The sequence below is a fragment of the Zonotrichia leucophrys genome, chromosome Z (assembly GCF_028769735.1).
Source record: "Zonotrichia leucophrys gambelii isolate GWCS_2022_RI chromosome Z, RI_Zleu_2.0, whole genome shotgun sequence".
Lineage (NCBI taxonomy): Eukaryota > Metazoa > Chordata > Aves > Passeriformes > Passerellidae > Zonotrichia > Zonotrichia leucophrys.
Genome location: NC_088200.1, coordinates 57756814 through 57772504, shown reverse-complemented (window position 1 = coordinate 57772504; position 15691 = coordinate 57756814). Strand labels below are relative to the sequence as shown.

The 15691-nt window shown below is 40.6% G+C and overlaps 1 protein-coding gene across 4 annotated transcripts in view; it reads right to left on the bottom strand.

The window, feature by feature from the left end:
- Window positions 1-1842: 1842 nt before the first annotated feature.
- The window catches only part of GNE (glucosamine (UDP-N-acetyl)-2-epimerase/N-acetylmannosamine kinase), a 35108-nt gene continuing 21259 nt past the window's right edge, over window positions 1843-15691 (bottom strand). For 3 of the 4 annotated variants that reach the window (XM_064736858.1, XM_064736859.1, XM_064736860.1), the window contains exons 7-12: window positions 11300-11510; window positions 8789-8918; window positions 6806-7027; window positions 5753-5935; window positions 5047-5163; window positions 1843-4193 (exon numbers count right to left, since the gene is read on the bottom strand). In XM_064736858.1, coding sequence (XP_064592928.1) covers window positions 3958-4193; window positions 5047-5163; window positions 5753-5935; window positions 6806-7027; window positions 8789-8918; window positions 11300-11510 — 1099 coding nt within the window. In that variant the 3' untranslated portion in view covers window positions 1843-3957. Of the gene's footprint in view, window positions 4194-5046; window positions 5164-5684; window positions 5936-6805; window positions 7028-8788; window positions 8919-11299; window positions 11511-15691 lie in introns of those variants that run through there. The other variant, XM_064736861.1, reaches the window with a different exon arrangement.

Sequence of the window (15691 nt, the reverse complement as noted above, 5' to 3'; positions counted from 1 at the left end):
GTGGTTGGAAGGGACCTCTAAGGTCATGTGGTTCAACTCCTCAAGCAGAACCACGTTGAGCCTGTTGCCCATGACCAATATCCAGACAGCTTCTGATGATCTGCAAGAAGTGAAATTCCACTTCCTCTCTGGGCAACCTCTGCCAGTGCTTGGATACCTGTGCAGTAAAGAAGTGTTTCTGAGGTTCAGATGGAGCCTCCTGTGTTTCAGTCTGTGCCCAGTGTCTCCTGTCATGGCACAAATGAAGGGAACCCATCTTTGCACTCTCGCTTCAGGTATTTATATACATTGGTAAGATTACATTGGCTTCCCTTAAGTCTTCTTGTTTCCAGGTTGAGCAGTTCCAGCTATCAGCCCTTCCTCACAGGAGAAACGCTGTAGTTGCTTTATAACCTTTGTGGCTCTTTGTGAGCTCTCTCTGGTGTGCTTATGTCTCTCGTGTACTGGGAAGCTCAGAACCAAACACAGCACTCCTGGAGTCAGGACATTTTCTGTGCCTGAGAATTTTTTGTGTACTTAGACCTTGAGACAGCAAAAGAATTCTCAGGTTTATTTGGGGAAAATCAACTCCCTTGTCTGTGTTTCTAAACATTGACTTGTTTTTTTTCAGAGGTCAGTATCTGTTACGTTGTTTTGTAACTTCATGTGACTGTGTTGTGCTACACCTCTGGCCTCCTGTGCGTGCTCAATCCTGTTTACTGGCTTTAACTTCCCACTGTTGCTGCTTATCTCCATAGCATTAGTCAGTGGAATCTGGAAAAAAACTTGGATCCTTCCTTTTATCCTGCAGATAAAATCCCAGCTGCATGCATGTGAAGATCTCATGCAGTACTGGGAGAGAAGCTGTGGACTCTTGCTGAATATGTCCTGGTATAGAACTTGCTTTGTTTAGCTTCTGATCAGGTGGCAGCCAGCAGCCAGGCAGTCTGAAATTACAATGAGCATTTGTAATGAAGAAGGGGGATGGAGAGGTCATGGGTTCATTGGAAAGCAGGGAGCCTGGAAACAACAGCACTATGCATTCATCCTCTTATCTTAGCTTGTGGAACACGGTTAAGTTTTAAGCAGCCATAAAAAATCATGGTGCAGCTTATCTTTTTTCCTGCTGTTTTTTTGTTTTTTTTCTGAGCAGCCAGTTAAGAGGCAAACATAGATTACTGGCTTGTATATCAGAATGGACAACATGGGAGTCTGCAGTCTCTATTGCCAAGAGGATTCCCCCAGCAGTACCTGTCATGCAGGCAAGCAAGTTCCTTTGCAGAACTGTGTGCTGTCTCACTAGTTCTAATCCAAATATAATTATCTGGAATGGTCCAAGGGGTGTACAGCCTAGCTATTAAGGTGTTATATACTTGCTACCACCTGTGGTATCTCCATGGCATTTGAAATTGACACAGTGATCAGATTTCACTGAATCCAAGTGTAAAATCTGTCTGCACCTTACTCTGTGTTGTGTTTTTTTAACACAAAATTGCCATTGCCTCCATTGATAATACATGCGAGTTTTTGACAATTTTGTTACAATTAAATGGAGGAAGGACAGTGCTTTAAGACCACCAGAAAGTGAATGAATTTGTTATTTCCAAGTGTCTGGGTGGCATATCAAAGGTTCAAAATACTGAGTAACTAAACTTGATGGTATGGGCTATTCTGAAGGACACTGGGCCAGCATCAGGTAAGCATATTGCTGCAGATATTCTGTGAACATCTGATGTTTGCTCCTTCTGGGGCTGGATACAACAGGGGGCTAATATCCATAAAATCTCTGGTCCACATTCAAGTACCTTAAGTTCAAAAGATGCTTCTGAGCAGAGAAAGAAGTAGAGACAAACAAAACCACTATTACACTATTAAACATGATTTTTTATTCTTTCTGATTTAATAAACTGCTTCTACATATGCAGCAAGTTCTTGGCCAATTGAAAGGAAAAAAGCATTTTCAAAAGCATTTCAAGAACCGTTTTCTTAACATGACATTAAATGTGTAAAACTTTTCAACTGTGTTTTAGTCTGTTGTGTTTTTTCTGTACCTGCACCCTTCCTTTAGCTGCTAGGAAAAAACATTTTGAGTCTCAGATACAAGAAATACAGAACTTCAGAGGGTCTGGAAAGCAAAAGCCTGGTCCCACTTTCAGCCAGGCATTCCAGCCAGGCGTTCCTTGTCATAGTAGAGGATGGAAAGATCAAATGACAGGCCTCCTCACTGTTAGAACCTCAGTACTCCTGATCTGAGCTACTGTCACTGCAGAGAAATGCCAGTTTCTCCTTGACCTGCTCATAGAGCTAATGCTGTGGCATTGAAGGTGATTCCATTACCTTCAATACTCATCAAGTGAACCAAGACTTGTAGGAAAAGTAATTAAATCTCCTTGGTTACAGAAAGCCTAGTATAACTTGGCAGAGTGAAGAACCAGTTATTTGCCAGTGGTATAGAGGTTGCAGGATTCTTCCTGGAGACATCAGGAGGGAGATCTGGTGGTATTCCTGAAATCTGCTCTGAAGATGTGAGTTACCAATAAGCATTCCTTGTGGAAGAGAAGGTGAAGTAAAGACAATCTCTACAGGTTATATCCCAGAATTAGCAAATGAACTAGGAGCTATTCAGTCCAACTTGATTGTATAAGACAGGGCAATGGTTGCAGAAGATTGTTTCATTTTGACTGGAGGAGAAGTTCAAGTGTGAAAATAGCCCCTGTACTAACACACTACTGGACTCTTGAGAATATCAATGGTTGAGTTAGATGTCAAAATAGGTCATTAAATTCAGGACAGGATAGTTTTATGACTGTTCCTCCAGAGCTATCTTTCTGGATTAGCTGATAGATGGGCTGGTTTTTCAATTCCTCCAGCATCTTGAAAGAATGCTAAAAAAGCAACTGGATAAAGACAGCACTGTATATCAAGGACTCATTAAAGAAATACAAACCAGCTTACTTAGGCAAGCCTTTACTGGTACTTGACATACTTTTCTCCTAGGCCTCTGAATGCTCTGCAGGCAAGAATAAGGGTCAGATTTGACTCTCCATCCTGAAAGCTGATGGTGAAAGCAGGACAAGAACAGTGCACCTTCAGCCACCTGAATGGCTGAGGGGATGCACTGTGTCACTCTGTAGTGAAAGGTTCTTTATGATCAGCTGTGCCACGTGGCTGAATTTCAGCTAACTGGCTACCAAAGAATAAGCAGCCCTCCTCTCTTAAAGTAGTAGATTAGGTCTCTTGAAAAGTCCTTCAAGATTAAAATTCAAACAATTTACTACTGGCCATAGCCAGAAGACAAAGATGCTCACTGCTCTCTTATGAGTTTGTTTGGACTCCTCTGCAGGCTGTAAGCTCACTAAACTGTAGTTTTTTTCCTTCATATGCAAAGCTTCTAAAATGGGACTCTGGCGTTCAGAGATGATCTAATAAATAAACCTGGTTGCCTCTACCAAGTCCTTCATGAAAAGGAATTTCTTCTAGGTGTAACCTTTTTTTTATTGTAGAGGCCCTGGTTTCCACCCACTTAAATTATTACCTGCTACTGGTGATTACATCATATTTACTTTGTGGGTGGAATCCTAGAAACTGAAAAGCTGGTAAGCGTCTCATTTCACTTAACTGGGAAATGAGATACGGATCCCCAACAGTTAAAATAGTTTTATACACCATACACATTATCCCCATACAGCAAGAGATGCTCATAAATAATTCTGCCACACTCAAAAGTAATGTATAGGCTTAACAACAGAGGTGCTTAAAAAACCAGAATTGCACATTACTTCCAATGAAGTCAGCTGAAATTTAGGAAAAATATAAAAAGATAATACCTCAATTAGGAAATGCTGAAGTAGTCACTAACTACTCAAAAAGCTACTTTGATTCATTAGCTGCTCTCATCAAGAAAAATTTGGGGCAAAATATTCCCTCCACCCATTAAGAATTTGAATAGTCCAATTCTCTTAATTCTTCTGTAATTCTTTAGTATATTCTACGTGTGGTATAATCCAGTACCAGGCTAGCAGCTCCAAGAAGAGCAGGATCTGCTAGATTTGAGACCACCACATCCACTGTTTTAACAGAGGACAGTGCCTGTCGATTTATCACATCTTTGACAGCATTAACGTAGTGGTTAGCTAGAACCCCAGAAAGGATCACAAGAGATGGGTTCACCGTGTGCAGAATGTTCACAACGCCAAGGCCCAGCGCTGTCCCAGCTGAAAGATGAAGTAAAAAGAAATTAAGTAGAATACTCAGAGCACTTCTGGCATCAGTAGCTGAAACAGTTCTGTTAGCAGCAAATAACACTGGAAAGTCAGTTAAGTGTTTTGTTCCACAGAGTTTTATGTTATCAGGTAATACATGTCTGCTATTAAATTTTCTTTTGAAAGTAAAAAAAGAAAAGGCAATTTTTTTTGCACAATATTGCATTATTCAATGTTATGGATGTGAAAAGACAAAACAAGGCATTAAGCATGCTTGTAAACAAGCAGGAAATAGGAAAGCATCGCTCTACCACCTCAGTGTTAACCACTGTGTATGAGGAAGGACTATGCTTAAAACTACTAAATCTGTAAAATCCACCATGTAAAGTAGCACATAACATAAATTGCCTTTGCTACCTCTGACAGCCATTCACTTGTTTACAATGAAGTGTCCCAGAATTTTCCATTATAAATGATAATTATATATAAATTATTATAACTATAAATTATAATTATAAATATACAATAATTATAAATTATAATTATAAATAATTTTTATATATGTATATATCATATATATTATAAATAAATATAAATTATAATTATAAATAATTATTAAAAACTTCTTTTTTAAAGCAGTGCCTTTTAATTTTTTATTTTTTTTTTACCGGAACAGATAACTTTTAACACTTCTGCTGACATTTTCTCCAACATTTATATTTAAAATCTCAGTACGATTAGTAATTTCTATATTGAGAGGGCCTCAACATGTACAGAGTGCTTGTAGTGTTACAGTGAACTACCATTTCTGTATCCCCTAAAATACAATCATGGAAGTGTTTCACCCTCTGGGCTATGTTCTCACCTGTTCTGAGAATGCTCTCTGCTTTTGTATTCCCAAGTTTAGCTGCTTGAATAAGATGTGCAGCACTAACAATCTCCTCCTCCTTCATTGACATTCCTTCTACTAAAAGCAGATCATCTGAAAAGAAGAGAAAGCCAAGAGCAAAACATCATAATGTGGCAAGTCAGAGGGTGGAAAAAAAGAAAACTTAAAATCTTTCCATCTCCTTTACTTGTATACTGAATCCTGAACAATCTGTTCAACTCTGAGTTTACCTGAAGTAATCATATCCATATTATTCGGGACACTACTTGCAGAAGCAGGGAATCAAACTCAAACAGTTATAGAGTGTGGTAATTCACTAGTCTTGTTGGACCCAAAAATAAATAAAATAAAAATATTCTCATATTATTTAAGACTTAGAAGGTTTTGCTGAAAGACAATCACTGTGAAACCAAATGTCACAGAATGCCTGTCAGATTAGTTTTCATCAAGCTTAAAAAGAAAAGACCAGCTCTACTGTGTGCTTCTGCAAGTTCTGACACCAGTGGTTCCGAATGTTCCTTGCTACTGAAAATGATCTGTATTATGTATGCTGCCTGTGTACCTATTCTTGTCTCCTCCTAGAAAAAGAAGGCAGATTAATTTTTTCTTAATACCTTCTTTTAAAATGTCTTCCTATACTGCAGTTTAGTAACAGTGTTTTCAAACCAGAGTAAACAGATACCATCATGCAGTTTCTTAGCTTCTCTCTGTAACGCTATTCCTGAGGCATATGCTTCTATACATCCTTGGCTGCCACACAGGCACTCTGGTCCATCTAAGGATACAACAATGTGCCCAAGCTCAGCAGCACAGAAAGAACTGCCATGGATCAACTCGTGCTGATGAACGATTCCACCTCCAATTCCTGCAAAGATATTAAGATTTATTTTGTTTAAAAAAAAGACAAACAGCCCCTGCTCCCCAATAGTTTTTAAAGACTACAAGACACTGACATTTGCTTATCCTGATGTAGACAAGATTAAATAATTTGCTTCAATGATTTGACACACCTAATACACAAGCTTACAGCTCCCTCCTATTCATATATGTATCAAAATGGTATATAATGTTTGTATTTTTTTAAACCTATGGATGGTACTGAAATATGACAGATCTTTTAAGCTTGTGAATCATACTCTTTATGCAGAAAACTATCCAAGTGGCCTTAAATTTTGCACTTCAGAAGAAAAGTTCTAATGGTGTATTTAGACAGGTAAACCTGAGTGTTAAATGGCCAGGACAGATAAATGTGCAGGCCTCTGCTGCCCCTCCCCAAACTGTGTGTAGATTCATCAGCTAGCTCTTACTGCCACCATCTAAAGGACTATACTTAACAAATGAGAAAAGTTACCCCACATTTGCATTTGGGATTTAAGCATACTTTCTTATATTCAGTTGCTTATCTTCCAGATACATATTCTGCATTTCTAAAGTCGAAAGAGGATTAATCTATAGAGCTGAAAAATGCCAAATTATTCCAGTTGAAGTTGCTCAGATTTTCCTTACTTGCCTGTGTAGCAGTACCAGAAGAACTTCTTTGATCAAAAAGTTCATAAACTATGGAAGTGGTTTTATTTCCCAGAATAAATTAAAAAGCACCCTAAACCAAACAAACAGTATAGAAGAATAATTTTTGGTTTTCCAGGCACAGTGGTAATGTTTATGCCTATAGAACACCTGAGCCTCTACGTGATGGTGCTGGACTTTGGGTGTCATTGAACTACAACATACCCACCTGTACCAGTAATCAGTGTTACAAAATTTTCTATTCCTTTTCCATGACCAAATTTCCTTTCTGCTAAAGCAGCACAGTTTCCATCATTGTCCACCCAGACTGGCAGGTGCAAAGCATCAGATATAGGAGTTCTGAGATCCACAGAGCTCCACTCCTGAATGAGTTTTGTAGAGTGAAGCACAACTCCTTCTCGAGGGTTTACCCGTCCACCTGTGGAAATACCTAAGTCCCAGAAATACAGGAGAGAAAAATGAAAACTAAGTCTGTGTAACAGACTTTAAGTAAAAACCTATTTTTCTTTCTTTAATGACAAGAATTTTTCCCCCTAATATTAGGCTTTGAAGCAGAGTATGAAAGTAAAAATTTTTGAAGTATTACTGGCAGTTCAACTTTTGACATGTACACATCACAAAATGATTGAATGGTTCAGGTTGAAAGGGACTGCTGGAGATCATCTAGTCCAACCTCTCTGCTAGAGCAGGTTCACCTACAGCAAGTGGCACAGGATTCTGTCCGTGTGGGTTTTGAATATCTCCAGAGAAGACGACTCCACAACCTCTCCAGGCAGTGTGTTTCAGTGCTCATTCACCCTCAAAGTAAAGAAGACAGTTCATAGAATGCCACACCTCTAATCACAATGCACCAAGTATCTTCAGACTCACTAGATGGGTAGTGGTTGTTAGTCAGAGAGTTAATGTTCCTACTTCAGGCAAGATTGCAGCAAATCACTTAATAGCTGCCTTTCTTGTTAGTGTGTACAAAAGACATAACAGAAAAAATAAATTATTCACATCCTGGAACTCTATTAGTGTCCAGAAGTCTACTATTACTCTCAAGATTCAGAATGACTAAAATAATTACTAGACTTAGAGTAGTGATTTTTCCTTAAATACACACTGTTTTTATGAAAGATCAAAACTGTGTTCAGAGATTTGTCTGCTGAACAAAGTAGGCCAGTAACCAGCTCTATTGGCCAGACCAGTTTTTCCTAACTCTGGAGAGGCTTCCAGAGTTGGTAGCAGTCTCTCAGGACCACTGAAAAGCAGGTGTCTATAATGGAGCTTTGTAGCTCTAGACAATCAAGTTTGAACATTTTCTTGTACAGAGCTTATATGACTGCGTCACATATGAAGATGGCTCTAGGGTTAATGCTATAATGGAAAGCAGCCATAAAAGGTCCAAAACAAGCAGCTGAATTGAACATTAAAGGTGTAAAAAAGATCAGATTTGAAGGGCTAACATTTCTCCTTACAGCTTTGTGTACTTAACATTGTTTTTGAAGTTCAAGTTAACTTTTCTTTGTAGTGTGTGATTCAGGTAAGTTTTCATGTGGAACAAACTACTTTTCTTTAGGAACATTTCTCAGCTAAAATGAATATTCTATTTCCTTCCTAAAAATCCAGGACACATTAAACAACATCTTCATAAATAACTAATATTTAAGGCCAAATCTCCTAGTCACCATCAAACTGAAGAAGTCCCGATACAAGCACAGTTTAATACAGAACTGTACTGCAAGTGAACTAGAAGTCAGCAGAAGGGCTGCTTTTGTCTCTGTTAGCTACAAATTTACTCCTAACATTCTCGCCTTTTTAGTTTGCCTTGGTGTATCTGAAAATTCTGCTGCACAGCTGATCCTAGCCCTAAAGAAAGGCTTACAGAGAGCAAAGAGCTGTTTTGATAAACACTGAGCATCTGATTCACAAGGCCCAGACAGCAGAGAGCTTCATAATCGAGTACTACAAAAACACATTTTAGATATAGTTTACCATAACAGATTGTTTAATGGTTGTTACAAACTGTAGAAACTTCAGTTTTTATAGTCAGCTTCTCATTTTTAGCTATTTAGAAATGTTTGTTTGTTAAGAATATGTAAGAACTTGAAGTACAGAAGATCCATTTTAGAGAGGTGTTTTAAATTAATGAGTAGTGATTTAATTTCATGTTGGAAAATACAGATGTAAAAAGTATTTGTTAACTTACCTACTCCCAAAATTCTGCAGTTTACATTTACTGCCTCTGATGCAGCCTCTACACACATCTTTAGAATTAACGCTAGTCTGTCTTCATAGGTTTTAGGGTTGAGCTGGGTATACTTCTTAACTATTTCACCCTAGAAATTAAAAACAACAAAACATGCCCCAGAGAAATGTATGTCATGATGAAATTTCTCTTCCATATAAATTACAGGTCAATTTGAAAATAGAGAGCCATAACTTATCTCTTTAAAAAAACCACACATGCTATACTTTAGTTTTTTGGGCCTGCAGGCAACGTTCTTGACAGCTCTTGAGTACAAGTTTGTAAGATTAGGCATTGCATTCTGCTTCTGTAATCAACCTCCCATCTGAAATTAAATACACATTTTAAGGAACACATAGCTCATGTGAGGAAGTATCACCAGAGCTGCTGCAACTGTTGTTAGGCATAAACCATGACAGAGCACTGTACTTAAGCTCAACACTGCGTTAAAAAAAGAGAGTAACAATTGCTTAAAAAGGACAGGAAACCCACAGTGCTTTAAAAATAAAATCTTTCCAATCTGACTGCATGAAAGGTTTCTGCACCAAAAAGGCAGAATCAGACAGACAGAAATGCTAGAAATTTCAAGGCAAAATTGACTATACTTTCAAAAATATCTTCCAAGTGATCAGACTTCTGAGTTACTTGCAATATCTGTGGAGTACCACCAAGTGTCACACATCATGACACTTGATGGTAACCAGAATAGTCTGGGTTTAAAGGGACCTCAAAGGTCATCCAGTTCCAACTCCCTACCATGGCAAGGGACACTGAACCAAACCAGGCTGCTCAGAGCTCCATCGAACCTGGCCTTGAACACTTCCAGGGATGCGGCACCCCAGACTCCTCTAGACAACCTGTTCCATTGCCTCCCTATCCTACAACAGAGAACATCTTCCCAATATCTAATCTAAACCCACCCTCTTTCAGGCTGAAGGCATTCTCCCTTTTCATGTCACTACATGCCCTTGTAAATACTTTGGAGAGGGTGGGGAGGGGCCATGAAGATTATTTTCAACCCTGTTCATGCTGTGTAATGAAAGTATTCATGATGCATGCTTGGAATCCATGGGCACTAAGGAACTGACATTAATTCAATGTTTACATGGCAGGATTAAGCCAGGAGACTGCTGAAGGTATCCTGTGTAACAGTGATATTCTCCCTGTTAAATCCCCTGTACCATGCATCTCAGTGAACTGCACTGAATTAATGCAGCTCAGTAAAGAGGAGTAACAAAGACAGTCTATAAACAAACATGGCTGAGTCATTGTTGCCAAAGAACTTGGAAAATTCCAAACTGATAATGGGTTCGAGTACTGTGTCTCACCATCTCAGTATTACATAAGTGATAGAGTTTGTGGATTTTGGATGCTTAGTTTCTTCCTCACTTTGAGGTTCGAGGGTGCATCAGAGAACTTGTTTTGGAAGACAAGGTTGCAGAAAATATTATCAGAAGACATAAGGCCTCCTAAAAGGAATTTTTAAATCTCCTTTTTTTTTGTGAAAATAAAATTAAATCTCATATTCTGCCACTAGCTGTTAAATACTTACATCTGTTGTGTAAATTTTATTATGAAAGTATGATTGTTTTCACTCTGATTTGCTAGCATTTCAATTTTCACAAATGTAACTTCAAGCTCTGTAAAGTGAGCAGAATTTTTTACATTATTTTTTTCCAGTCTGTGTTGACTCATAGGAAAAAATGTGGTGTCAATTTTCCTTCTAAAAATATTACACTTTTAAAAGCTGTCTTTAAGACCTTGAAGATCTGTCAGACATCTCTGAAATGAATATTTTCTCTTAATGTGAAAATTGTGGACTGTGTCAGGTCACTTTACATAACCCTTCACTGGCACCTTATTCTGCCTTCTGGGCAATTATTATTGAACTGATCTAGTTATCTGCAAATATGAAGTGTAACGGTAGGTGTAATTGTCCAATACTGTTGAGAACAAAAGCAAAAGACTTCTCATCATGAATTTTATTCACATCTTTGAAATGCTGCAGAGTTCAGTAAATTGATTTGCTAGATGCTGGCTGCTGCTCAGAATGGTCTTGTGTCAATTAATGGAACTGTAAGGCAGTGGGGAAGCAAAAAAACTAATACTGCAGCCCTCCATGTTTTGTTTGACATACAAAACCTTGCAGGTTGAACCGAGTTACCTTTCAAGAAGAACCAACACATGCAAAAGCTGTTCTATTCGTCAAAGTCTGTAGTCAACCCACAAAGAAGCAGCTAAAACCTTGCACCACCAAATGGGCATTGCTAGTTTAACATCAGTCTTAGAAGAGCAAAGCAATAAGCAAGTTTTATCAGGATGGTATGAGAGGCAGGAAAGAAGGTGAGAAATCTTCTTTGTCCCTCAACAAAAGTTGATAGACTGCTTTGTTTTGGAGCGGCATCACAAGCCCGTACCCACAAAGCCCAGTGGAGTTGGCAGAATATCTAGAAGCACAACAGAATTATTTACCTTCATACTGACGATTGCTACTCGGAGATTTGTTCCGCCTAGATCCACCGCCAGAGCACTCTGTGTCTCTAGAATATGGTCAATATCTTGAGAGATATTATCTTTGACAGGAGGAAAACAGAATTTCTTTTGCAATGGTTCTTTGAGGTCAATAGATTTAAGGAACTTCAAAATCCTTGGAACAGCATTACCATCTCCATATATTTTTGAGCTATAATACAAAAAAGAATTAATGTAATTTGAAATAACACTGGAATCTATAAAGTTCTTTGTATGGCAGAAGAGTGTAACAGTATCATTACTATATTATTATCTGGTGACTCTGCCAATACTGCAGCTCACACTATGACAGACTGTCATGAGACATGGTAGATAGTGACACACACAGATCTTTCAAGTCTGGCATTAGCTCCATTTTGGAATATGAAACTGGAATGCAGAAAACTAGAAACTAATGATACCAAAATCCCTGTAAAATTAGGTTTAATGAAGCAGAAATAAAAATATGGGCAGTTTATGTGGTACAAATCAAGTAAGATGTACTTATCGCACAGATGCCAACTATGTAATAATAAACCATACATTCATGTCAGTTTTCAACATGACTGTTTCTAAAATATCATACACAGCATCAGATACTTAAAGAATGCAGGTATTAAAGAATTCAGTTTTACTGTTCAGTTTAGATTCTTAAGAAATACTCTTTTTATCCTTGTCCTTACTTGAACAAGTATCTATCAAACTTTATAAGAACTCAGAGGAATGAGAGTCAGTACTCATAGGGCTGAGGAATAAGGAAAAGCACCTTGCCAGAATTCTGCAGCTTCTCTGGAAGCTTGCACTCAGGACTCTCTATGCATCATGAGGTGAAATCCGCTATTGGGTATTGTGTCACAGAAGCACAGAAGTTGGAAGCAACCTCTTGAGATCATCTAGGCCAAGGCAGGTCACACTGAGCAGGTGACAGGAACTCATCCAGGTGGGATTTTAATGTCTCCAGGGAGGGAGACTCCACAACATACCTGGGCAGTCTTTGCCTGTGGTCTGCCACCCTCAATGTAAAGCTCTTCTTCAAGTTGAGATGTAACTTGTGTTTTGGTTTATGGCCATTACTCCTTGTCCTGTTGCTGGGAACCACTGAGAGGAGTCTGGCACCATCCTCTGAGCACCCGCCTTGGAGATATTGTTATATATTGAAGAGACCCCCGCTCTCAGTTGTGTCTTGTCTTTGTCTAGACAGGGCCACCTTCCACATTCTCTCTCTTCTCATAAGAGAGATGCTCCAGACCCCAAAAAACAGAATCGCAGAATAAACTAGGCTGGAAAAGACCTTTGACACAATCGAATCCAGTGTGTTACCTAACATTATCAGCTTAACCATGGCACTGAGTGTCTCATCAAGTCTTTTTTTTAAACACCTCCAGGGACAGCAGCTCAACCATCTCCCTGGTGTCGATCTGCTCATACGAACAGGGGTTGTGATGGTTCAGAGTGCAAAACACAACACAGTGGGGATTTCAGTATTAATCAAAACAAACCACTGTTTATTGAATGACCACAGCAAATGCGATAGAGGGATTAAGGGAGAGAAAAAAGATAGAGAAAGGGGGAGAGAGAAAGGGCTTATAGCTACCAAACATAGAGATGAAATCCTTTGCAGTCTGGCCGAGGATTGCCTGTTATGTCAGGGAGATCTCAAAGTCCTGGTTATCTCAGGACTATACTACTATATATCTACTATATCTACTATATATCATATATCTACTATAGTCCATTGCTGAGGGGGGGAACAGATCTTCAAGTAAGTCTATTGAAATGGCTGAGGGAAAAAGATATTGAAGACAGGTACAGACAGTTCATGTTTCTCAGCAGGGTAAGTCAATATCAGCAGTGAGCAGGACCCATTGTGTTTCAGCACTGGTTTCTATGGGAAACCAGTCTAGGTCCAGTGAACACATCTGCAGGCAGCACTTAGCAGGCATCCTGCTTCAGTCAGGCCAGCACCCCTGGATCAGAATTACAGGGGTCTCAATCTCAGTCCTTGGGAGTGGGGCATCAACCTCCGTCCATCATGATGGTAGTGGAGCAGATGAAGGATTTTCCGTGGGAGGGCTACCAAAGTTGCCCCAGCAAGTTCATCTGGCCAAGAGGTGGGAGAGTTCCAGGGCTACGGTCATGAAGCAGGTGCAAGCATATAGGGCGCGTTGCCCCTTGGCAGGCCCTGCTAGAAGCAGTCACTGTAGATACAGCTGTGAAGAATCACTTGGCAGGACAGAATTCTGCTCAGGGGCCTCAGGATTTTTGGAAGTTCATCCACCACCTGCAGGCCAGAATTCCAATCAGGCTCCAGATGTCTGTCCTTGGGATGGTCATGAGGCAAATGAGGAGAACTTCATACTACCTTTCACACCTGGGTAGCTCATTCCAATGCTAAACTACTCTTTCTGTGAATAATTCTTTCTAATATCTAGCCTAAACTTCCACCTGGCTACAGCCTCTTGTCAGGGAGTTGTAGAGAGTGATAAGGTCTCCTTGAGCCTCCTTTTTTCCAGGCTTTTTTCCCAGCTTCCTCAGCCATTCCTCACAGGATCTGTATTCCAGGCCCTTCACCAGCCTTGTTGTTCTTCTCTGCATGAATTCAAGCATCTCGGCGTCCTTCCTAAATTGAGGAATTGGACACAGCACTCAGGGTGTGCCCTCACCAGTGCTGAGCACAGGGGCAGAATGACCTCCCTGCTCCTGCTGGCCACACTATTCCTGACACAGGCCAGGATGCCCTTGGCCTTTTTGGCCCCCAGGGCACACTGCTGGCTCATGTCCAGCTGGCTGTGGACCAGCACCCCCAGGTCCCTTTCTGCCTGGGCCCTGTCCAGCCACACCATCCCCAGCCTGTGTGCTGCAGGGGGTTGTTGTGACTCAGGTCTGGGACCTGGAACTTGGACTTGTTAAACCTCATATCCTTGGACTCGGCCCATCTATCCAGCCTGTCCAGGTCTCTCTGCAGAGCCCTCCTACCCTCTAACAGATCAATAATTGCTCCCAGCTTGATGTCATCTGCAAATTTACTGATGGTGAACTCAATCCCCTTGTCCTGATCATCAATGAAGATATGAAACAGGACTGACCCCAGCACAGACCTCTGAGGGACACCATGGTGACTGCCCACCCACTGGATGTGACACAATTCACCTCCACTCTCTGGGCCCGGCCATCCAGCCAGTTCCTAACCCAGCAAAGAGTGCTCCTGTCCAAGCCATGGGCTGCCAGCTTTTTCCAGGAGTGGAAGTCCTGTGGAGAGATGGTGTCAAAGGCATTGCTGAAGGTCAGGTGGAGAACATCCACAGCCTTCCCCTCATCCAGGTGGGGTCACCTGGTTAAAAAAGGAGATCAAGTTGGTCAGGCAGGACCTGCCCCTCCTAAATCCATGTTGGCTGCATCTGAGCCCTGGTCCATCCTGGAGGTGCCATGTGACCACACTTGGGATGATCTGTGCCATTCTCCTGCCAGGCACAGAGGTCAGGCTGACAGGTCTGCAGTGTCCTGGACCTTCCTTCCTGCCCTTTGTGTGGATGGACATCACTGACCAGCTTCCAGTCATCTGGGACCTCCCCAGTGAGCTGGGGAGGTAAATGATGGAGAGAGGCTCACAAGCTCATCTGCCAGCTCCCTCCTGCCCCTGGCATGGCCACCAGGGCCCATAGACTTGTGAGCATCTAAGTGGCTCCGCAGGTCTCTGAGTGCCTCCTGCTGGATAACAGGGGGACCATTCTGCTCCCCGTCCCCATCCACCAGCCCAGGAGGGCAGCTGTCCTGAGGACAACCTGTCTATTAAAAACTGAGGCAAAGAAGGTGTTAAGTATCTCTGCCTCTTCATCATTAGTTACTAAATTCCCTCCCACATCTAATAGAGAATGGAGGTTATCCTTGCATCTCCTTTTGCCATTAATGTATTTATAAAAATATTTTTATTATTCTTCATAGAAATGACCAGATTAAGTTTAAATTGGGCTTTTACCTCCCTAGATTTTTTTCCTACTAGACCTAGCCACACCCTTAAATATTTCCTGAATTACCTGTCCCTTTTTCCAAAGGTCATCGCCTTTTTCTCCTTTAGTTCCTTCAGAAGTTCTTTTTTAATCCAGATCAGTCATCTTCTCCAACAGCTCATCTTTTGGCACATAGGGACAGCCTGCTCCTGTGCTTTCAAGATTACTTTCTTTCGGTACCCCCTTGTTTATAAGGACTGCTTCCTAAGGATCTTTCCGAATCAGCTTCTTGAAAAGGCCAAAGTCTGCCCTCTGGAAGTCCAGCGTGGAAGTTTTCTTGGTGCTCCTCCTTGATTCACCAATTATTGAGAATTCTATTATTTCATGATCACTGTATCCCAAATGA